The sequence below is a fragment of the Polypterus senegalus genome, chromosome 9, assembly GCF_016835505.1.
Source record: "Polypterus senegalus isolate Bchr_013 chromosome 9, ASM1683550v1, whole genome shotgun sequence".
NCBI classification, from domain to species: domain Eukaryota; kingdom Metazoa; phylum Chordata; class Cladistia; order Polypteriformes; family Polypteridae; genus Polypterus; species Polypterus senegalus.
Window position 1 is genome coordinate 35,494,026 of NC_053162.1, and position 23,811 is coordinate 35,517,836.

A 23,811-nucleotide genomic window follows, 5' to 3' on the forward strand; every position below is an offset into this window, starting at 1 on the left:
TAGAGGTCAATTTGTAGGGCTCTGGCAGTGCTCATCCTCATCCAGATCTTCCTTGCCCAAAGTAGCCTAAGCCAGGATGGAGGATGATTTCTTAACTGGCAATGGAGGCTTAATAAATGGAGTGAATGGACATACATGCTGGGAGCACTTCATTCCCCCCACACAGCAGGTGGTTGTTTTGCTTAGGGCTGAACCTAGTTCAGTGGCATGAGAACTGGAGTCTGGAAACGCAGCCCTGTCTGTGTCCTTAGGTACCTCCACAGGATGCTCTTAGGTGAGTACTGCACCTGTTTCCAAGTAAACCCGTAAGTGCTTGGGATGACCTTTGCAGGTCACCGGTTCCAGGTCTAGTTAAAAAGAAGCCCACAGCCTCATCACAGAAAGTCAGGAGGCAGAGGGCAACACTTAAATGGAGGTGGAAGTAGAAAGAAAAACTTTTATTTTGGCTGCTGTTTGTGTGGGAAAGTGTTGGTAAAAAAATCTATTATATGATCCCGGAATTGTATTGTGTGATACGGTGTCTGAGGTCTGGGGCTAAGTGGTGCCCCCTTGTGGTTACAACATACACACCCACATACACAAACACACACACACCAACTCCCAGTTTGTCCATATGTCCTGCTATTATTTCATCTATCTTTCCAAAGCTGTTTTTTCACAAACAGAATCACAGATAAAAATAATAAACACAGAGACTAACTAGAGGGAAAATCATTTAAACACTTTTTACATAAAAAACTGCTACATTGTATATATTGATTGTAGAAGAATTTGTAACGTTTATCTTTTTATACTTTCCACTCTGCATGCACCATGAAGCTAAGTTGTGTCCATATGGTCTTCACTTCCTAAAGTGTTAATTCCTGTTAATCGGACCACATCGGAATGCAATCATTTTGTTCCTAATAACTGGCTGGTCCAATTACACGAACATGCCCTATACATGTGCAACCAAGACGGGACGTGCTATAAGTAACATATTAAAATGTCATGATTTTTATTGTGCTGCACACGCGTATGGCGAATGTACAAACAAGAACTACGTACATGTACGGTTGCTTACAACTTTGTTTATTTAAAAAGAAATCTACAAATTCTTTGAAATGATCTACACGACACTCAGCATGTGAAGCACAATAAAAAAGGTTACATTACCAAATTTCAGTCAAGGTTTGAAGAACTTGTCTAGTGTGATCTGACACATTCTGTTTATGCAATGCACTTGTTTATGCTCGACTTCATGTCGCCGGCTACTGGGCGGTCCGTTTTAGGAAAAAAACGGCAGGCATGTTCACCCCCACTGGTTTGCACTTGGTACAAATTTTTCGACTTTCTTACCTTTGATAAAAGCGTAAATTCTCCTGGGGAGTCCTGGGATCCTCCCGATGTCGCTGACCCGCTTTACATCCACTTTCCGCGGGCGACTTGTGACTTGTTCTTATTCTCTGTCACGTTCTTTGGTCCAATTAAACGGAATTTTGGTCCAAATAAGTGAACAATATTAGGCTTATGTAATATAATCTGTTTCATTTCTTTAGGATTTGGTCCGAATAGGCGGCTGGTCAGTTTAACCGGTGGTCCAATTAACCGGAATCGACTGTAATGAAATCACTATTATGTCAAGCTGATATCAAATCATCAAATCACCCAGCACAGAGAAGTTTTTAACTGTAATTATTGTTTTACAGATAGCAGAGTAAACACTGCTTTAGGCCTTTAAGTGTAAGAAAATAAGTGTTTGTGGTCTATACAGTGTGATATAATTGTGGGGTCCGAGCAAAATGATCACATTTCATTTCAGTTGGGTTATCGAAACTGGCCTATTGTTAGAACTTGACTCCTCTATAAAAATACAATGAAGTATGATTATATGATGATGATGGCCATGGTCTTGATATAACTAAAAAATGACTTTTGGTTAAATGTATTAATGATTTAAATATTACTTGCACAGTACCCCAATGAAGAAACTTCATATTTTAATACAGTTTCACCTTAAGTTAGGCATGAACAGAATACTTTCTGTTAGTCAAATACTAACTTTTAGTCTATGTTTTTGTCTCAATTTGAGTGGACAGTTCTCCACTCTGTTCTTCCTTTTACTTACTGTACTTGTTTATTTCTATTAAGATTCAATGCAAATTGCATTCACACAACAAATGTGTATTTGTATTACTTTTTTTACCTTACCAAAAATTATCATGAATATAATTGATACATTCTGAGGTAATTTTTTTTTACAAGTACTATATAATTAACCATTAACTATTATAAATAGCTCACTATTAAACACACAGAAATAAAAGATGTTAAAAATGAATTACCGTTTTATTTTCTCTTCCTGCTTACGAGCATGTTGCTTGAGAAGCATGCTTTCATCATGTAGACGCAAGTAGCGGTCTTCCAGTTCAGCACGTGATACATGAGCCACCGCCTGTCGCTCTCTGGTATTCTGGGCTCCGGAAAGTTCTGCCAAAGCAGTAGCATGACTATTTTAATTCTAGAACAATTCTGAAATTTACCTCCTAATTTAAAAGCAATGAAAACCAATAGTAAAATCTTTAAAAGGAATTATCAATTAAAGTAAGTTAAACTATGGTGTAGGAAAAGAAAACCATGTTAAACAGGAAATTCAGTAAAATTGACACTTGTGAAAGTTAATCTAGTTATAGATTAAAAAAGAAATAAATCATAAAGTTTCCGGAAACTAACTCAAGGAAGAAAATAAAGTTAAACAAGTTAAAAGGAAAACTCATCAGAGCATGAAATGATAATCTCGAGCAACTTTTATACTAATGAGGGATTTGAAACTCTTGACTTTTCTTCTCAGTCATGGATGTCAGAGTATTTGATAAATGTACAGTATTATATTACTCAATGTCTTTAAAAGAAACTGACCCAATTTTTAAATGCTTGAATCCCTGCCCTGAAATAGGTATGGGTCCTCAAACCAAAAAAGCAAATGACTGTTTTAAAACATGATGCATTATTCTTGGATGAACATGTACATGTTCACACATACAGTGACAAACACACACTCACACACAGATATAAATGCAAGTTGTTAACAGTGATCTCATAGTATCTTTCCACATCTGAAATAATGCTGAAGGACACACTTATGTAAAAAAAAAAAAATGCTGCTTTAATTTTATTTAAAAATGAGATACAATGTTAAAAAGAAACCAGACAAATGTTTGCTGCTACCATGCACCATATCAAAATTGTGCCTTTTCAGTGTAGGTTTATCTCAAGACCTTGGCCAGAATTGCTATTGGCCTAAGACTCAATTAGGCTTTAGGCATATAGGAATTTTAAACCTCTTCCTGGGGTCACTGCATTTAAGCCCTGTAATCATATATGGGGTTCAATGACATCATTCTTTGGATGGAGGAATAGCAGGATGGTACTGTTCCAACATGACCGTGGATTCACAAAATGTCTGGCAAGATGGTAGGCTTAAGGAGTGGTGCCTTTTAAGCATACTTCTGGCTATCTAGCTTAAAAGGACAACATGACTACATATCTCTTAGGAACAGTGTGCTGCCAATCCTCCTGGTCTTCAACTTTACCTGGGCAACAAATTCTATTCTCCTAACTTGGGACAATGTTCTGACCCTCACCAGGTAGAAGGTATTGCTTTTGAACCCCCATCTTGATCTTATTCTTGCATCAAGTACAGTCAGACAAAACTGTTTGACAGTAAGTCATGTGCTCCCCAAAAATAATATACTGTATATATATATATAAAGCATGTCTGGGTGTGCATAAAAGGGGCCACCTCCCTTCAATTGATGGCTGGAGTCGGGAGGACAGGAATGGAGGCGGAGCTGAGGAGAGAGAGAGGCATTGGAAGGGCCTGGACTGAGGGTGATTGGTGCTGCGGCACTGGGTTGTGTGTGCGCTTGTAATATAACTATTGTAAATAAACGTGTGTGGGTTTAAATCAACGATGTCTACCTGTCTGTGTCTGGGCTGTTCCCCACAGTTAATTATTTCTTTCTGTGTAAAGGATGGCCTATTTTCAGTGTAGAGTGAAACAATATTTTTCAGACACCAAATGTAAAAAAACAACTTTAGATTTATGTACTATTTCTGGACTCAAAAGTATAGTATTATAGGGTAGCCTTTTACAGCTTTAATTTAAAGTAACATCGATCTTTAATACTAGAAGTTTAGCATATTTTAGATTATTTTTTTCTTGCTGGGTGTTTATTAATGGTAGTTGCCAAAGCAAAAAGCTACATTTTAGATAGATAGATACTTTATTAATACTTCAATTATGTAACACAGTTAAGTGTCAGGTTTGATTAGACTCAATACTATTGGTTCTGACAATGAGCTAAATGTACTATTCACTTCACAAACATTAAAAATATTAAATACAAAAATAAATCTGTAGTGTACTGCCAGAGAGATTGAACTTTATAGGCCACATGGGCTGGAAAAAGGAAAAATAGTAACACTGAAAATGTCAAAAACAAAAGAACTAACACTGTCGTCAAAAGCAAAATGATAAGCAATTATGAAGTTGAAAGAAGCACAGAAGTCAGTAACATAAGTAACCCACTTGAAATCAAATTTCAAAGTCTATTTGACAAAACCCACAATCTTGAATGTCACATAGCACGCAGCACCAGCTTATAAAGTTTCATATAGGTGAAATCATAAGGTCATTGTAGTAACAGAGCTTCAAAATGGCAGTGCCCACAAAAAAACAAAAAAAAAAAACAAAATGGCAGTGCAGCAAGTAAAACAAAACAATGACCAAATTCCAAATCAGCCCAGAGGAAACTTATAATAAAAACATTTATAACGTAAGACTCCCTGATGTTCAAATCCTTCAAAAAACATAATTGTTCCAAAAAATAAGTTTTTCTTTAAAAGGTGGAAAAAAATTTGCTTCCCGATTCATAACATCTACTGTCCCACACAGAGACACAACAAGGACACGTTCCAAAGCCTTAACAACAAGGATGTTGACAGACTTGTAAAGAATTACTCAAAGATACAAGGATAATTTATCAGTCTAAGAAGGATCATCTCATCTACTTCCTGGTTAAATTTTAACTGATGTACAGTTGTGCTTGAAAGTTTGTGAACCCTTTAGAATTTTCTATATTTCTGCATAAATATTGATTTTCACTCAAGTCCTAAAAGTAGATAAAGAGAAACCAGTTAAACAAATGAGGCAAAAATATTATACTTGGTCATTTATTTATTGAGGAAAAAGATCGAATCTATACTAATAAAAGGCAAAGCCCTCACTGACTGACTCACTCACTCACTGACTCATCACTAATTCTCCAACGTCCCGTGTAGGTAGAAGGCTGAAATTTGGCAGGCTCATTCCTTACAGCTTACTTACAAAAGTTGGGCAGGTTTCATTTCGAAATTCTACGCGTAATGGTCATAACTGGAAACTATTTTATCGTCCATATACTATAATAGACTTCTGCTCGATGGCCGTGGGAGGCGGAGTTACGCCTCCCACATAATTTAGTGCCTGCCCATATAAGGCCGTCCATCAGCGGCAATCCAATAGAAACACTGCCGCTAAATATTCACGGGTGAAGGACTGTGCTTATGCAGAGGAAGATGAGATGGTCAGGGTGGTGTTTGGCACAAACTCGGCGAAACTGCGAGAGAAACTTTTAAGTGCCGGGTCTTAGCTAACATTAAATACAGCCGTGGACATCGCACGAGATGGCACCAGCACAGCTGGGAACCTTCGATGCATGTACACCGAGCGGCTCACGTGAACTGACGCAGTGCACAGACAAAAAGCAACAGTTCCAAAGAGTGCTGAACAAAAAACGAATTACACAATTGAGAAGGCAGCAAAAAAATATGAAGCGTGTGACACATACAAGCATATTCATAAGTGCAGCTACTGCGGAAACAAAGCACACGGTGGAAAAAGTCAATGTCCCACTAAAGGAAGACAGTGTAAAAAAAACCCGTGCATGCAGTGTGTCACGTCTCAGATAAAGAGGAAGACGAGCTGTTTATTGATGCAGTAAGAAACAAATTCGATGAATGAAACCTGTTATCTTTACAATGATTGACAAACACATCCTACAAATACGAACCTGATTGGAAGAAATAATGATAATCAAATCCTTGATGACAGCAACACTCATAACACTCACAAAACAATTACAATGACAATCATGTTACACTATTTTTAAAATGTTCCCTTTTCTTTTTCATAACATCTTTAATACACTACTTCTCCGCTGCGAAGCGCGGGTATATATACAAACCGGATTCCAAAAAAGTTGGGACACTATACAAATCGTGAATAAAAACTGAATGCAATGATGTGGAGGTGCCAACTTCTAATATTTTATTCAGAATAGAACATAAATCACGGAACAAAAGTTTAAACTGAGAAAATGTATCATTTTAAGGGAAAAATATGTTGATTCAGAATTTCAAATCCCAAAAAAGTTGGGACAAGGCCATTTTCACCACTGTGTGGCATCTCCCCTTCTTCTTACAACACTCAACAGACGTCTGGGGACCGAGGAGACCAGTTTCTCAAGTTTAGAAATAGGAATGCTCTCCCATTCTTGTCTAATACAGGCCTCTAACTGTTCAATCGTCTTGGGCCTTCTTTGTCGACCTTCCTCTTTATGATGCCAAATGTTCTCTATAGGTGAAAGATCTGGACTGCAGACTGGCCATTTCAGTACCCGGATCCTTCTCCTACGCAGCCATGATGTTGTGATTGATGCAGAATGTGGTCTGGCATTATCTTGTTGAAAAATGCAGGGTCTTCCCTGAAAGAGATGACGTCTGGATGGGAGCATATGTTGTTCTAGAACCTGAATATATTTTTCTGCATTGATGGTGCCTTTCCAGACATGCAAGCTGCCCATGCCACACGCACTCATGCAACCCCATACCATCAGAGATGCAGGCTTCTGAACTGAGCGTTGATAACAACTTGGGTTGTCCTTGTCCTCTTTGGTCCGGATGACATGGCGCCCCAGATTTCCAAAAAGAACTTGAATCGTGACTCGCCTGACCACAGAACAGTCTTCCATTTTGCCACACTCCATTTTAAATGATCCCTGGCCCAGTGACAACGCCTGAGCTTGTGGATCTTGCTTAGAAATGGCTTCTTCTTTGCACTGTAGAGTTTCAGCTGGCAACGGCGGATGGCACGGTGGATTGTGTTCACTGACAATGGTTTCTGGAAGTATTCCTGAGCCCATTCTGTGATTTCCTTTACAGTAGCATTCCTGTTTGTGGTGCAGTGTCGTTTAAGGGCCGGAGATCACGGGCATTCAGTATGGTTTTACGGCCTTGACCCTTACGCGACATAGATTGTTCCAGATTCTCTGAATCTTGGATGATGTTATGCACAGTTGATGATGATAGATGCAAAGTCTTTGCAATTTTTCGCTGGGTAACACCTTTCTGATATTGCTCCACTATCTTTCTGCGCTACATTGTGGGAATTGGTGATCCTCTACCCATCTTGGCTTCTGAGAGACACTGCCACTCTGAGAAGCTCTTTTATACCCAATCATGTTGCCAATTGACCTAATTAGTGTTAATTGGTCTTCCAGCTCTTCGTTATGCTCAAATTTACTTTTTCCAGCCTCTTATTGCTACTTGTCCCAACTTTTTTGGGATTTGTTGACACCGTGAAATTTTGAATCAACATATTTTTCCTTTAAAATGATACATTTACTCGGATTAAACGTTTGATCTGTCATCTACGTTCTATTACAAATAAAATATTGACATTTGCCACCTCCACATCATTGCATTCAGTTTTTATTCACAATTTGTTTAGTGTCCCAACTTTTTTGGAATCCAGTTTGTATATATATACACAAACCGGATTCCAAAAAAGTTGGGACTCTTATAGCCATACTATATATATATATTACATACATACATACATACATATATACATATATATATACATATATATACACATATATATATACACACATGTGATCACAACTGAGCTGATGGTTCTTCTCTCTCTCTCTCCTTATCTCGCTTGCCCAGCACTCTCTCTCTCTCTCCTTATCTTGCTCGCTTTCTTGCCCAGCGCGTCTTTCTCTCTCTCTCTCCTTATCTCGCTCGCCCAGCGCATCTCTCTCTCTCCCCTTATCTCGCTCGCTTGCTCGCTCAGCTAGTCTCTCTCTCTCTCTCTCTCTCCTTATCTCGCTCGCCCGTCTCTCTCTCTGGCAATCGTCTCCTATTCTCCGTCTGTGTGCCTCACTCATATAGTTAACATCCATACGAGCGTATACTGTTTACTACAGCATTGTGACTGTGTGTGTGTGCGCTGTGAAGTGCGAGTCCCATCTTGCTCCCCAAAACACGGCCGAGTCTCAGTACTTTAACACCAGCTTTATTCAGCTTGAAACAGCAACAGCGCTGTTATTTATTGTAGCGGGATCTTTATAATGTTCCTTGTATGACCCATTGACGACAGGCGCTTATAGCAGGTCTGCGATCTTTTTGGATGCGCTTATATGGCGAACTGCTACAGCGCTGGGAGACTGCGATTGCTTTGGGACACTCTTCCGCGTGTCGTCCCGTTGGGTGGAATCCCACATGAGTTTAGAAACTCACACCAGCCATGATTCTTTTTAAAGGTAACGTGCATGTTAATTTGTATTATGTATTTTACTTTACATTTTGTATTAATAATTTTTATATGAATAGTTTTGGGTTGTGGAACGAATCATCTGAGTTTCCATTATTTCTTATGGGGAAATTCGCTTTGATATACGAGTGCTTTGGATTGCGAGCACGTTTCTGGAACGAATTATGCTCGCAACCCGAGGTTCCACTGTGTATATATGTGTGTGTGTGTGTGTGTGTATATATGTAGACATGTATGTATATGTATATATATATGTTTATGTATGTATGTATGTATGTGTGTATGTATATGTATGTGTAGATATATATGTATATGTAGATGTATATATATGTGGATGTATGTGTGTGTATATATATATATATATGTGTATATATATATATATATATGTGTATATATATATACTGTATATATGTGTATATATATATATATATATATATATATATGACAGCAACACTCATCACTCACAACAGTGACAAAACAATTACATTGACAATCATGTTATGTTATTTTCAAAATGTTTCCTTATCTTTTTCATTACTTTTTTAACACACTACTTCTCCGCTGCGAAGCGCAGGTATTTTGCTAGTATTACATATTCGTGAGTGGCAATAGTATGTGAACCTTTGCTTTCAGTATCTGGTGTGACCCCCCTGTGCAGCAATAACTGCAACTAAACGTTTCCGGTAACTTTTGATCATTACTGCACACCGGCTTGGAGGAATTTTAGCCCATTCCTCCGTACAGAACAGCTTCAACTCTGGGATGTTGGTGGGTTTCCTCACATTAACTGCTCGCTTCAGGTCTTTCCACAAAATTTGATTGGATTAAGGTCAGGACTTTGACTTGGCCATTGCAAAACATTAACTTTATTCTTCTTTGGTAGAACGACTTGTGTGCTTAGGGTCGTTGTCTTGCTGCATGACCCACCTTCTCTTGAGATTCAGTTCATGAAGAGATGTCCTGATATTTTCCTTTAGAATTCTCTGATATAATTCAAAATTTGTTGTTCCATCAATGAAGGCAAGCCGTCCTGGCCCAGATGCAGCAAAACAGGCCCAAACCATGATACTACCAACACCATGTTTCACAGATGGGATAAGGTTCTTATGCTGGCATGCAGTGTTTTCCTTTCTCCAAACATAACACTTTTCATTTAAACCAAAAAGTTCCATTTTGGTCTCATCCGTCCACAAAACATTCTTCCAATAGCCTTCTGGTTTGTCCATGTGATCTTTAGCAAACTGCAGACGAGCAGCAATGTTTTTTTTTGGAGAGCAGTGGCTGTCTCCTTGCAACCCCGCCATTGCCCACACCATTGTTGTTCAGTATTCTCCTGATGGTAGACTCATTAACATGAACATTAGCCAATGTGAGAGAAGCCTTCAGTTGCTTAGAAGTTACCCTGGGATCCTTTGTGACCTCGCTGACTATTACACGCCTTGCTCTTGGAGTGATCTTTGTTGGTCGACCACTCCTGGGGAGGGTAACAATGGTCTTGAATTTCATCCATTTGTACATAATCTGTCTGACTGTGGATTGGTGGAGTCCAAACTCTTTAGAGATAGTTTTTTAACCTTTTCCAGCCTGATGAGCATCAACAACGCTTTTTCTGAGGTCCTCAGAAATCTCTTTTGTTCGTGCCATGATACACTTTCACAAACATGTGTTGTGAAGAGCAGACTTTGATAGATCCCTGTTCTTTAAATAACACAGGGTGCCCACTCACACCCGATTGTCATCCCATTGATTGAAAACACCTGACTCGAATTTCACCTTCAAACTAACTGCTAATCCTAGAGGTTCACATACTTTTGCCACTCACAAATATGTGATATTCGATCATTTCACTCAAATAAATTATCAAATGTAACATTTTTGTCTCATTTGTTTAACTGGTTTCTCTATCTACTTTTAGGACTTGAGTGAAAATCTGATGATGTTTTAGATCATATTAATGCAGAAATATTGAAAATTCTAAAGGGTTCACAAACTTTCAAGCACAACTGTATGTTACTCAAAGAAGCTCAGAACACAGTGTTTAGAGTAGTCCTTTCATAGCTCTGGTGAACTAATTTCAGTTCTCAGCCCTGTGACTGAAACTGACGTTATTTCTCTGAGTCTGTATTTTCTATTGCATATATTTTGGGTTAATTGGTGACTCGACATTGTATGAATGAGTGCTGGTGTGTTTATTCAGTTTACCCAGTGCTAGACTAGAGCCACGTACAGTGTACTTGACATGGATCTGATACTACCTAGTCAATAGATTTCATAAGTTTCACAAATGGCAAGATAGACAGAGCATTGAGTATCTCTTATTATTTGTTTTCTTAATGTCAGATAATCAATTGCAAGGGCGACAAATGACATGAAATATGCTATAACTCTAACAGTACTACTTCTTGGTAGGCAAATCCAACACTTTACCCATAGCTACCCAACATATTTAAAGAATCTGCAAGATTGATTTCTGGGTTTCCTGCTGAATACATTTGTTACACCCAGGGGAGAAGAAACAGAAAACCAAAGACAGAAAGATGTTGTTGGTCAGGTATTCCCCATTATGGATTACCACAAATTTGTGATCTCCCAACCACCACACTAAAACATTAAACAGACTCAAAAATTATTCAGTAGGGCCAGTGCACTTTATAAGCCTTATTTTTGAAAAGTCCACAAGAAATATAAAGCCAGGTTTAAAAAAAATAATTAAACACAGCTATAGTATACACATTATTCAAACTACTGCCAAGTTACAGCGTTATAATGGCACCTGTCAAGAGGTGGAATATATTAAATGGCAAGTAAACAGGCTCTTGAAGGGGATGTGTTAGAAGCGGGATAAATGGGCAAGCATAATGATCCATGTAACTTTGGCAAGGGCCAAATTGTATTACTTAGAAGACTGGTACAAAGCATCTCAAAAAAAGAAGGTCCTGTGGATTGTTGCCCCTATGTAGTTTTTAGTAGGGCAACCGGTGAACCAGCGACACGATCAGGGGAGCCCAAGGATCATCTATGTGTGAGGGGAGTGAAGACTAGCCCATCTAGTTCAATCTGACAAAAGATCTAGTGTATCACAAACTTCTGAAAAGCAATGCTGGCCATGAGAAAAAGCTGTCAGAACACACAATGCATTGCAGCTTGCTGCATATGGGCCTGCATAGCTTTAGACCTGTCAGAGTGCCCATGTTGACCTCTTTCCAATGTTGCAACTACAGTAGTCATGCGAGTCTTAGGACTATACCATGGAACAATGGGAGAAAGTGGTCTGGTCTGATGAATCACATTTTTTATATCATGTATACGGCTGGGTACATGTGCACCTGGAGAAGAGATGACAGCAGGATGCACTATGGCAAGAAGGCAAGCCGGCTGAGGCAGTGCTCTGGTGGGAAACCTTAGGTCCTGCCATTCATGTGGATGTTACTTTGACATGACCTTAAAATTGTTAGAAACCACATAAACTGCTTCATAGGAACTGTATTCCCAGTGGTCTCTGTAGCAAGATAATGTGCCCTGTCACGCTGCAAAAATTGTTCAGGAATGGTATGAGGAACATAACAAAACATTCAAGGTATTGATCTGACCTCAGAGATTTACCAAATCTCAAACCAACTGAGCACCTGTGGGATGGGATGGAGAATCCAGTCCGATTCATGGAAGCTACACCTCTCAACTTACAGGATTTGAAGGATTTACTGCTAATGTATTCATGCTGGATATCACAGAGCACCTTCAGAGGTCTTTTGGAGTACATGCCTTGAAGGGTCAGAGCTGTTTTGGCAGCACGAGGAGGACCTACACAATATTAGTCAGGTTCACTGTAATGTTGTGGCTGATCTTAGTTAATAAAGTACTAAGGAAATCCACTCATATTACAACTAATTATAAAAATCAAGTTACTCAATTCAATGTGTGTATCTATATTATATCTATATTATATCTATATTATATCTATATATATATATATATATATATATATATATATATATATATATATATATATATATATATATATATATATATATATATATATATATATATATATATATATATATATATATACACTCACCTAAAGGATTATTAGGAACACCTGTTCAATTTCTCATGAATGCAATTATCTAATCCACCAATCACATGGCAGTTGCTTCAATGCATTTAGGGTGTGGTCCTGGTCAAGACAATCTCCTGAACTCCAAACTGAATGTCAGAATGGCAAAGAAAGGTGATTTAAGCAATTTGGAGCGTGGCATGGTTGTTGGTGCCAGACGGGCGGTCTGAGTATTTCACAATCTGCTCAGTTACTGGGATTTTCACGCACAACCATTTCTAGGGTTTACAAAGAATGGTGTGAAAAGGGAAAAACATCCAGTATGCGGCAGTCCTGTGGGCGAAAATGCCTTGTTGATGCTAGAGGTCAGAGGAGAATGGGCCGACTAATTCAAGCTGATAGAAGAGCAACTGAAATAACCACTCGTTACAACCGAGGTATGCAGCAAAGCATTTGTGAAGCCACAACACGCACAACCTTGAGGCGGATGGGCTACAACAGCAGAAGACCCCACCGGTACCACTCATCTCCACTACAAATAGGAAAAAGAGGCTACAATTTGCACGAGCTCACCAAAATTGGACAGTTGAAGACTGGAAAAATGTTGCCTGGTCTGATGAGTCTCGATTTCTGTTGAGACATTCAAATGGTGGAGTCAGAATTTGGTGTAAACAGAATGAGAACATGGATCCATCATGCCTTGTTACCACTGTGCAGGCTGGTGGTGGTGGTGTAATGGTGTGGGGGATGTTTTCCTGGCACACTTTAGGCCCCTTAGTGCCAAATGGGCATCGTTTAAATGCCACGGGCTACCTGAGCATTGTTTCTGACCATGTCGATCCCTTCATGACCACCATGTACCCATCCTCTGATGGCTACTTCCAGCAGGATAATGCACCATGTCACAAAGCTCGAATCATTTCAAATTGGTTTCTTGAACATGACAATGAGTTCACTGTACTAAAATGGCCCCCACAGTCACCAGATCTCAACCTAATAGAGCATCTTTGGGATGTGGTGGAACGGAGCTGTGCCCTGGATGTGCATCCCACAAATCTCCATCAACTGCAAGATGCTATCCTATCAATATGGGCCAACATTTCTAAAGAATGCTTTCAGCGCCTTGTTGAATCAATGCCACGTAGAATTAAGGCAGTTCTGAAGGAGAAACAGGGTCAAACACCGTATTAGTATGGCGTTCCTAATAATCCTTTAGGTGAGTGTATATATATATATATATATTATTTTTTTTTTCCTTTTTTGTTTTCCTTTTCATGCCAAAATGTGCAAATCTTATTGCCACAGAAAAGATACATATGGATTTACTTTTAAAAAACATTTGAGTGTATTTTTCGTACAGAAAAGATTTGTTAAATGAAAAAAAAGAGGAAAGGAAATGTAAGATAAAAATAGAAATCAAAGGCACCTTTCTGTTTGTGGCAACAGGATGTTGAAGACATAGAAATCTTTGAAAATAAGACAAATTTGTTCATTTTACAAGACAGGTGAAAAGCAAGAGTGTCTTTAATCATCAAACACTGACCACTGAGGTCAACCGAACTGTAAAAGAGCAAGTTTACAAAGAAAAACTAATGAAGACACTGATCAAAGTCTGGGTAGGTAATAAATAGCAGGTGTTTCAAACCTTGCAGCCCAGCAATTCCAGCCAGGTTTAGGCTCATGTCTTTCACAGGCAGATCTCCTGCTGTTTCATCAGCTACAGCTGACATGGCTTAATCTGTTAAGAGTAAAAAAAGCATAAAAAGTTAGTTTTTACTAACATTGGTAAAGACATGCTTTTGCTGAACAATGGCAGAGTGCAAAATACATTTTTATTCTGTTTATGAAAAATTAATAATTCTTAAAGAGAACCTGGGCCTTTTTAAACATGAAAAATTTACAAACTTACTGCATAATGCATAAATTTAATGAAGAACTTAAATGACAAGAAAGCAACAATAATATAGGGATGATTTAATTTATCCCAAAGCTTAAAAAAAAACAAACAAATTAATAAACAAGGGGTCAATAAAAAATATGTTTTCTAGGCTCATGATAAATATACAGGTACAGTAGTGAAAAACACTGAAGTACACAAGTACAACGGACGTCCAATGGAGCTTTACACTATTTCATGTCTACCATTTTCTCTCCAAGATTTACAAAATGCTCCATTTCTTGATTTCAGAAAGTTATGCATCATCTTCGACTAATAAAAAACTAAACTGTTTATGTATATCCTATTTAATTTTATCAGCCCTTTGCGCCACTTAGGGTACTAAAGCAATATGCAGCCTTTATAATGAAAGAACATGTAAAAAGCCACACTTTTTAATTTCATCCTTGAATGCAACTAAATATTCACCTTAACACACTTCAGAAACACAGTCTAAGGTTAAGAGCCCAATATCAGCATTTAAATATCTATAAAAATAACTTAAGTGAGTAATCTATTTATCCATCAGTTTTGGAGCCTACCTATCTAGTTTAATGTTAACTAAGGGTGGATAAACAGTTTGATTTAAAATGTGGAATGTGACAGGAAAAAATGCAATGCTGTTATTCAAAAACGCACAAATTTGGTGCTTCAGAATTGTTGAGAATGCATGACACAAAAAAATAACACAAATGCTGGGTGCTGTCAGTGTAAGACAGTTAACTGGCATTAATTTCAAGTATCCTTTCATACTAAGTTTAATAGGAAAGACAAAATAAGTAACATAAATATCATTATTAAATGTAACATATATTAAAAAAAATTACAATCAAACATGTTCAGAAAAATAAGTTAGAAATCTCCTGGGTGCCTTTTGATGTACTAAAGAAAGACTCAGATGTAATACAACTGGTAATAAACTTCTCATTTGTTTGGCTAATGGAGATCCATTGTCTTTTGCTTGACCTTATGTAACAGCTTTTGTTAGTAGTATGAAACATATTCTATACTATACCTGACAAAAAATAACTTTAGGTTCTGTGATTTACAGCAATAACACACAGATACTTTGTTCGGCTTTGTGAAGTAACTGATAGCTGGATTAAAGTCCGAAGCACCTGCTTAACATCTGTCAGTCAGTCATTTTCCAACCCGCTATATCCTAACTACAGGGTCACAGGGGTCTGCTGGAGCCAATCCCAGCCAACACAGGGCACAAGGCAGGAACAAACCCCGGGCAGGGCGCCAGCCCACCGCAGGGCACACACACGTACACACAATAGGGACAATTTAGGATCGCCAATGCATCTAACCTGCATGTCTTTGGACTGTGGGAGGAAACCCAAGCAGACACGGGGAGAACATGCAAACTCCACGCAGGGAGTACCGAGTATCTATAAATCATATAGAAAGTGTGTTTTGGGAGGACTACCAGAAAACTGTGTACTGTAGATGGCAGTATAGCATGTGCACTACCATTTATTATACTCTGTGAATCTATGCATATTTTTCTGGATTTACAAAAAATAATATTCAATTTATTTATTAGTTTTGGTTAAAGAGACACAGATGAAAGAACAGTGGTATCATATTTTAAATCGTAAGATATATTTTCTGTTTTCCACCTTATAATCATGTTAATAGATTCAACCTAATTATTCCATTTACCTCACCTAAGTTCTTTATATTTTATCTACTACTCAAACAGGAGCTTAATGTTTTAGTGCCATCTTGGGAAATGCTAAATAAATTAAAAGTATAATATTCTGAATCTATACTTTGAAATTTGATAACATTTTTAAAAAATACTAAGCACAAATCTATACATGTTTGCATTAGGAGCACCCGATTCTACAAATTGCTTAAAATTATAGTATTAGTCCAGGTGCAGCTTCAGTTAAAGGTATGACAATCATCCATGTCAATAGTGGACCACTTTATAGGCATGATTTGAATACAAAGAGGTTAGATTGTCTACTGTTAGAAATTACCCATGTATAAACATTTAAACAATTGATTGAATTTTACACATTTTACTGCAGATTTACTGCTTAGATCTAGAGATCTAGGTCACAAGCTAAAAATTAGCAAATGAAGGATGGGACAATGGTGTTAATAAATTTAGCATCAATATATTCCTGCTTCTTATATTAACAGTAAAAATATGTCAGATGTTTAAAGTTCCAGTACAACCTTCACTTCCCTGCTGCATTAATGAATGCAATTAGATACGGTTGGAGTTTGTATTTCATCTAGATAATTATATTTATATTATAAGTTTACTTGTAATAAATCAAAATTTATCTGGGACCTGATCACTAAAAAAGTTTCAAAGTGTGTAATTGTATAAAAGCAAATTAAAAGTGTAAATTTTTCTATGTTTATCAGTTACTAATTAATACATTAAGAAATTCATGAAGAAAAAAGTTAAGGCAGGCATTTGTTTAAAATTGTATTAGAAACATTAGTCAGCATCATGATCTGTACTATTACGCTGTATTTTATAATTGCTCATTTAATGAATGAAATAAAAACATATAAAAGTGAAAGATACAACTACTATACCTTTAAGGCAGGAGGTAACAAAAACCGCTCAAATTTAAAAATATGTTCTTGTTTACACATAAGATTAGGGATTTTGGCATAACTTTAATAACTAAATTTATTTCTGTTACGCAAAATAATCTTGATCACAAATTCAAATCCATTGGCTCCAGCAGACCCCCGTGACCCTGTAGTTAGGACATAGTGGGTTGGAAAATAGATGGATGGCCGGACGGATGGATGGACAAATTCAAATCTAGCACATTACGTGTACCTAAGATCTACAAAGAGGGTAACTGGTTGCCTGTGTCTTCAATGAAAAAAAAAAATTGTAACACTAACAAGTATTTTCAGAAAAAGTTTAATTTTTGCTAGGCAAGTTTTACTATGTTACAAACGTGAAGAATTCTAAGCTGTTTTCAAATTATTATTAGCATTTTTAACAGCAAATCTGTCTGACAACATGATAAATGACTAAGAAAATTAAACAGAATATAAAGCAAGATTGTTATCAGAGGGCATATGGGCATGTGAATGTTAAATAAGAGTTAATCATCCACCTTTAGAAAACTTGGTATCAAATTATAGAATTTCCTTTTGCTGAGAATATATCATCTTATAATTTCCAAATTAACTGTACTGTACTTACAGAAATATCTCTCTATTATAATAAAAAAAAATCCTGGGATGGGATAAGACTTTTTAACCTGGGACGAGACGCGGCTTTTTCAGTGAGATACTTTCACGTCCCACGAGGCGAGACTTTTTGCCAAGAGATTTAACCACGTCCGGGGCTGGAAATAAAAGACAAAGAGTAGATGACAAAGTAGAGTGTCGTAAAGAATTAAAAAACATTGGTGTGATACACATGCAGAGCAGGGGAGAAATAATGAAAGTACTAAAATTTGCAAGTCTGAAAAAAATTATAGTAAAGATCACATTAGCGCAAACAAACAGTAATTATTACTTGGTGAACAGCGAAAAGAGTTTGAATACATTGTTTGGATTGAAACTTTAAGTCTGAGACTTGTAGATCATCTAATTCGTGTTGCCATCAGAGAAAAGTAGTGTTTCTTCCTAATGAAGAGGCGTATCTGCCAGAATTAAAAGATTTGTTGTTTGGTGAAAGTGAAATCCACATACGCGAGCGGCAGAGACGCCAAGTGGCTGTTCAGGACTAAATTGGTTAGAAAAATGACTGACTGACTGACTGTTATAACTATAAAACTAATGAAATGTGTAACAGGGTTGTAAAAAAAAAAAAACTAAAAAAAAAAACTTTAAAATTTCATTTTAAAAAGGCACTGAAAAATATTACGTGAATTTGGAATGTTGTAGATAAGTACAAGTCCACACAGTCTTTTCCTATTGTATTGACAATTATTAATTAATAGCACTATATAGTTCGTCAGTCTTAACTTTATTTTCTGTTTGTAGCCAGCTCTTAAGAAATGCCTGCAGTAAATACCAAACCTTGACAAAGAGCACTTTTTCAAAAAAAAAATAATTCTTTGAAACATGGATGAGAATTATGTATACACACTAACCTGTCTAACTAAATGTGATATTAAACTTTAAAAGGCTGATACAAAACTTTCTAAAAATGTTATCAAAAATCTGAACTATTGATTCTGAAATAGTATTCAATGATTCGAATGACACACTTTGTCCCTGAGCCCTGCTGCACTCTCCTCCAATGTTTCCTTGAAGGCAGTTTCCAATGTAATTTGGATATTTTTGAACAGTTTTTATTGGAAGAAAAAATATGCCATTTCCTGAAACAATATATGTTTATGCTATTTCAAGATATACAATGATTAAATACTGTATAACCATGTCCTATTTCATAAAAGTTAGCTACAGTATTATAAACGAACACCCCTTTCCACCAAATTTTGTAAATGCCTTCTTACTCTGTAGTCTTGAGCCTGCATTTACTGCAACACTTTCCCAACCCTGAATTTCCACAGATAAACTTTGCCATCTTTGAGAAAGTGTATCTGGTGATCAGCTGACAAAATGTTACTGTATTTAGGTGATGATATTGTGGTGGCTCTGAGGTTTGGGATCTGCACTGGCAATCGGAAGGTTGCCGGTATGAATCCTGTAAATACCAATAAGGACTCTGCTCTGTTGGGCCCTTGAGCAATACCCTTAGCCTGCAATTATTATTATTAAAAAGAATTATAGATTAGAGGAACTTTCAGAACATATTGTGGACTCCAACACAGGGCACAAGGCTCACTCACTGGCACACTCTACATTTGAGAAGCAGACTCTGTTCCTATATATTGCTTCAGCCATCCTACAGAATCACTTCTAGGTCAAGAGAGTCTCACAATCTTTTTACTCAAACAAGTTCTTCAAAAAGCCAAGTGTCAATTCAGGCTTTTGACTTGTGATCCACTCTTCCCTTATTGATGAAAAAGATGTTCATACATTTTTTTCATTTGAGGTATATACCCCCAACATAGCAAGCTACCCTTTTCTGAGAGGACAAAAAAAATTTAAAATAAGGAGTTTTAATTTTTATCCCCATTTGGCAATACATTTTTGCACTGGAGAAAATAACTGACAAGGTACAATTAGAAGTAGAAAGCTTTCTCCAATGACTTAGCTTCTGCCTTACCACTACTACCACTGTGGTTACTATACTGATCCACTGGTCAGTTTCACAGCTGTCTCCACCCTGACTCGTGAACATCAGTTTAAGTTTTTCATACCAACCGTTACAACAGTCTGTTTCAAAATGACACATGCTTTTGTCAAAAGATCATTCAGATGATGACAATATCATTCAAAAATAAAGCACAACTTTCAAGTGTTCAAACTGGGTACTCCAAACGTCCGCTGTGCCATCCTATCTAGTCTATTACCGTTATGTCAAGACAGGAAGTATCACACATCCTGATAGTCTTGTACTTCAGCAATCTGCATCATATAGCCCTCCTTTTATAATACAGTAGAGTAGTTGCTGCTGTGTGTTTTCTCAGGTTTTAAAACTTTCAGTTTTTTACACAGGTTCAGCAATATCCGAGCACAAACAAAATGGGCAACATTCTAATGAAGTACTTTAACTTTACTAATACAGTATGAGCCTGCAAGTAACATTTTAAATTGCTGAGACACCCCATGCAGTGGACATAATCTAAGTATAGGGGTTTTTGCGGAACAGTATGAAGAAACATGAAACGTGTTATATAAAAAGCTCTACCTTTAGGTTGCAGTCAATTACATAAACGTAAAAACCACTACATAATAATTCTAAATTAAAAATGGGTATTTCGATTCAATACTATAGCTTCTTCATCTTTATTTCATTTCAATTACTTACCTCTGCCCTGGGAAATAAAAAAAAAAACCTTCTCTATAGCGACTGTTGCTATAACACAACAAAACCATCTCCGTTTTCCTGCTTCCGTTTCAAAATGCGCCTGAGTGAGTCGGTTGTAAACGAAATGTACCTCGGGAGTTGTAGTGTTCACCGTCTCTGTAAGCTGCTTTTCTTCACCCTCTTCTTTGCAATGCATTTGGGGAATTGAAGTTTATAATTACACCTCGACCCTTCGAGTTAATCACCACTTGCTTACATGTGACTACAAATACCATTATCATATTTGATCAATAAAGTAGTGAAAATAGGCGGGGATTTAAACAACAGGAAGTAAGAAATACAAGACGGCAGCATGAAGAGATCCGAACGTGCTGAGCAAGACAGAGCAAAAGAAATCAAGGTATACGTACTTGAATTTTTATTTACTTGTTGAAAGTGCAAAAGCAAAAGTAAAAAGCATATGTACATCGTATTTTAATATTTATTAAATATAACAGTTTATGAATGTATTCATTTATTCAGCGGATCTTTTATACACATATATGTTTAATGTTTTTTTGCAAAAAAGTTCCAGTTTTAACGTTAAGCACAGTATATTTAGAACTAGATTAGCAGCGACGACAGGTTCAGAACCAGTTGTTGATCACTGCCTTTAAAGAATCAACAGACATCAACAGACTGAGCGCAACGCACACGACCAGGAAAAGATTCTTGAAAGCAAGACTTAAGAAATGGCGTAGATTTTTTTATCTTTCACATTATTTTATTTGTTTAGTTATAACCATTCAAATGAGAGTTTGAAAAATAGATGCAGATTATGCTATGAAAGGTTTATTGTGGAAAACTAAACTGGCTTCTAACAGAAAGATGAACACATCTCTGTACATTTCTGATTTTAAAATTATTTTGCAGGAGAACATTCTGAATACTTTAGAATAGAACCAGATGGCTTTTATCCAAAACAATAAACTCAAACAGTGCCTATAACAGTTTGACAGTGAATTTAGCATTAGGTGATTTAGAAAACATGCCAATCATGAATCCAGTTGATGATTAAACTGGCCATAAAGTACCTATGTATATTCTTATAAAGTAAGCTTTAAGGAGTGTTTTCAGTACAGCTGGAAAGATTACCAGCTTTCCGATGTCTTAATTAAACCTGACCAAAATATCAGTTCTCAAAATCTTGCTATTGCTGAGTAGCATGTCTAATATTATTAAAGAATTGCTACTGGCCTTTTTCGTCATTGCATTGTCTACATACATTCACGTACATTTTGTGACCTGTTAATTTCTGCTTTTGGATGTCAAAAATGTAAAGATGTTAAAGGTAATCTGCAAGCAACAACTGTGAAATATGCTTGTAGAACGTATCTGAAAGGAATGCAGAATGCTGAAATATTGTTTGGGACAAATTAGAGAAGTTCTGTTAGGTGAGTGACAAATTGTGTACAGACAGAGGTGCAGGTAAAATAATGGTAGCAAGAGTAAGAGATGCAAGTAAGAAATTCCGGGAGCTGTCCAGCGTTATTACTTACAAAGAAATCTTTCTGGTATTGGAGGGAAAGTTTAATGAGAGCTTTATGAGCATGTGGGGGAGTATTATGATTTATAGGAGTAATGCATGGCTGATGAATTTGGAATAGTTCTGAAAAGAATGTAAATACAAATTATCAGGTGAGTGTATGGAATGTCACAGTGATAGAGATGAAGATGAATGATGAGTTTAAGAGAAGGATTTTGTGTGCAGGCAATTACTGTTTTGCTGAGGAAAAGCAGACTATAATGGTTTGGGAAGGCAAAAGATAATCAAGGAAACTAGGTGCCGCAAGATGGAGCTGAAAAGATTGATGCCTTCAGGGAGGCCAAAGAAGGTTGTTGGAGTTGGTGGTGGATGATATAAGAATAGACTTTGTCTTACAGAGTGGATAGACCATGAAGAGCTGAGGAAACTGGCTAACCTTTGAAAAACTGGAGAATGGATTTTAACCTGCTAGTGATGATAATTGTATAAATTATCGCTTAATGTCTTCGTTTTTACCAACAAACTCTTACTCAGTTTGTTCAGTTTAAAAAGTGTAAAAGGCAAGAACTTTTTTTAAATTGTTCTTTCATAAGTTTTTATGTGTTATTAATTAATCACTAAATACAGTTATTTATGTGATAATTATTCGTGACACAAAATATTAAGATTTAAGCTGACCTATAGAACATTTTTCTTGTTGCACAATATTGGATTTCATTCACTGTCTTGTCTACCTACAATTGATTGAATTGTTGTCCTCTTAGGCACTACTTTTTAGCCACAACTCCAGTCAGTCGTGTCCACAAGTAAGTTCTTGAACAAGGCCTGTTCAAACTTCATGCCCTGAAAGAACCCTCAAAAGTGTAAACTGAACTTATGCCAAGCAGGGCACCCTCATATGCCAATTATTTGTGTGACATTACGTTTGACCCCTAAACTTCAGTTTCCATGTGGGGAGACATACTTTTTCCATTACTGAAAAATTTGCATTGAAAATTTTTTTCAGATATTTTATAGGTTGCAGTAGTTTGTGGAGTATTTTCTGAGAGAGCAAGATAGACGCAGATATTTGATGCATCTTTTACTTGAAATTTAACATGCAGCAGGATAACTTTAAAAAAAAAAGCAAGCCAAGAAAATATTATATATCTGGAAACATTTCATTTAAAATTACTTTGGAATGGCATAAGATTAATAACTATAAATCTTCCATATGCTTACTATTACATCAGACTCCGTGGTTGCAATTCACAATTGTATTAAAGTTTGTAAAGAGCAAATGTTTAAATATGAAAGGAATAGACTTGAAGAATCCTTGCATTACTAATGAACTGTTATATATACTGTATATATTGTGGGCTGCTTCTGAGTGGAAAACAAGTTTTTTTATATTTTATGTCCAAATAAAAAATGAATATGTTTACAAGGAAATGTTGCATATTTGCTGATTAATTTGATAAATAAACAGGTTCCTGACACACAAATGAATATACCATTTTATTTACAACTTTCTGAATATTATTTTACAGAACTATTACCTTTTCTAATATACCCAGATAGGACCCAGTGTTTAACAAGGTAAAAAAAGAATCAAAACAAATAAATAAAAAGAAATGCTGATACAGTACTTTATTCATTAAATAAGCTAGCAATGTAAATATGGTTTTTGTGGAAAAAGTAAAAAGTGGTCTCAATTTTCTCAGTGTTAACAAATATACACTACCTATAAAAAGTATTCAGCTCTTTGGAAATAATTACATTTTATTAAACATTTTTGAAT

General features: G+C 36.6%; 2 protein-coding genes across 5 annotated transcripts in view; one reads left to right on the top strand and one right to left on the bottom strand.

The window, feature by feature from the left end:
- The window catches only part of rpgrip1l (RPGRIP1 like), a 191,837-nt gene extending 171,211 nt beyond the window's left edge, over positions 1-20,626 (bottom strand). The window contains exons 1-4 of one of the 4 annotated variants that reach the window (XM_039762918.1): positions 20,507-20,626; positions 17,880-17,966; positions 14,338-14,430; positions 2,325-2,469 (exon numbers count right to left, since the gene is read on the bottom strand). In XM_039762918.1, the coding sequence (XP_039618852.1) occupies positions 2,325-2,469; positions 14,338-14,422 (230 nt within the window). In that variant the 5' untranslated portion in view covers positions 14,423-14,430; positions 17,880-17,966; positions 20,507-20,626. Of the gene's footprint in view, positions 1-2,320; positions 2,470-14,337; positions 14,431-17,821; positions 17,967-20,506 lie in introns of those variants that run through there. The other 3 variants (XM_039762917.1, XM_039762916.1, XM_039762919.1) reach the window with 3 other exon arrangements.
- Positions 20,627-20,735: 109 nt separating this feature from the next.
- The window catches only part of fto (FTO alpha-ketoglutarate dependent dioxygenase), a 402,707-nt gene continuing 399,631 nt past the window's right edge, over positions 20,736-23,811 (top strand). Inside the window, exon 1 of the mRNA XM_039762921.1 lies at positions 20,736-20,906. Coding sequence (XP_039618855.1) covers positions 20,859-20,906 — 48 coding nt within the window. The 5' untranslated portion in view covers positions 20,736-20,858. The remainder of the gene's footprint in view (positions 20,907-23,811) is intronic.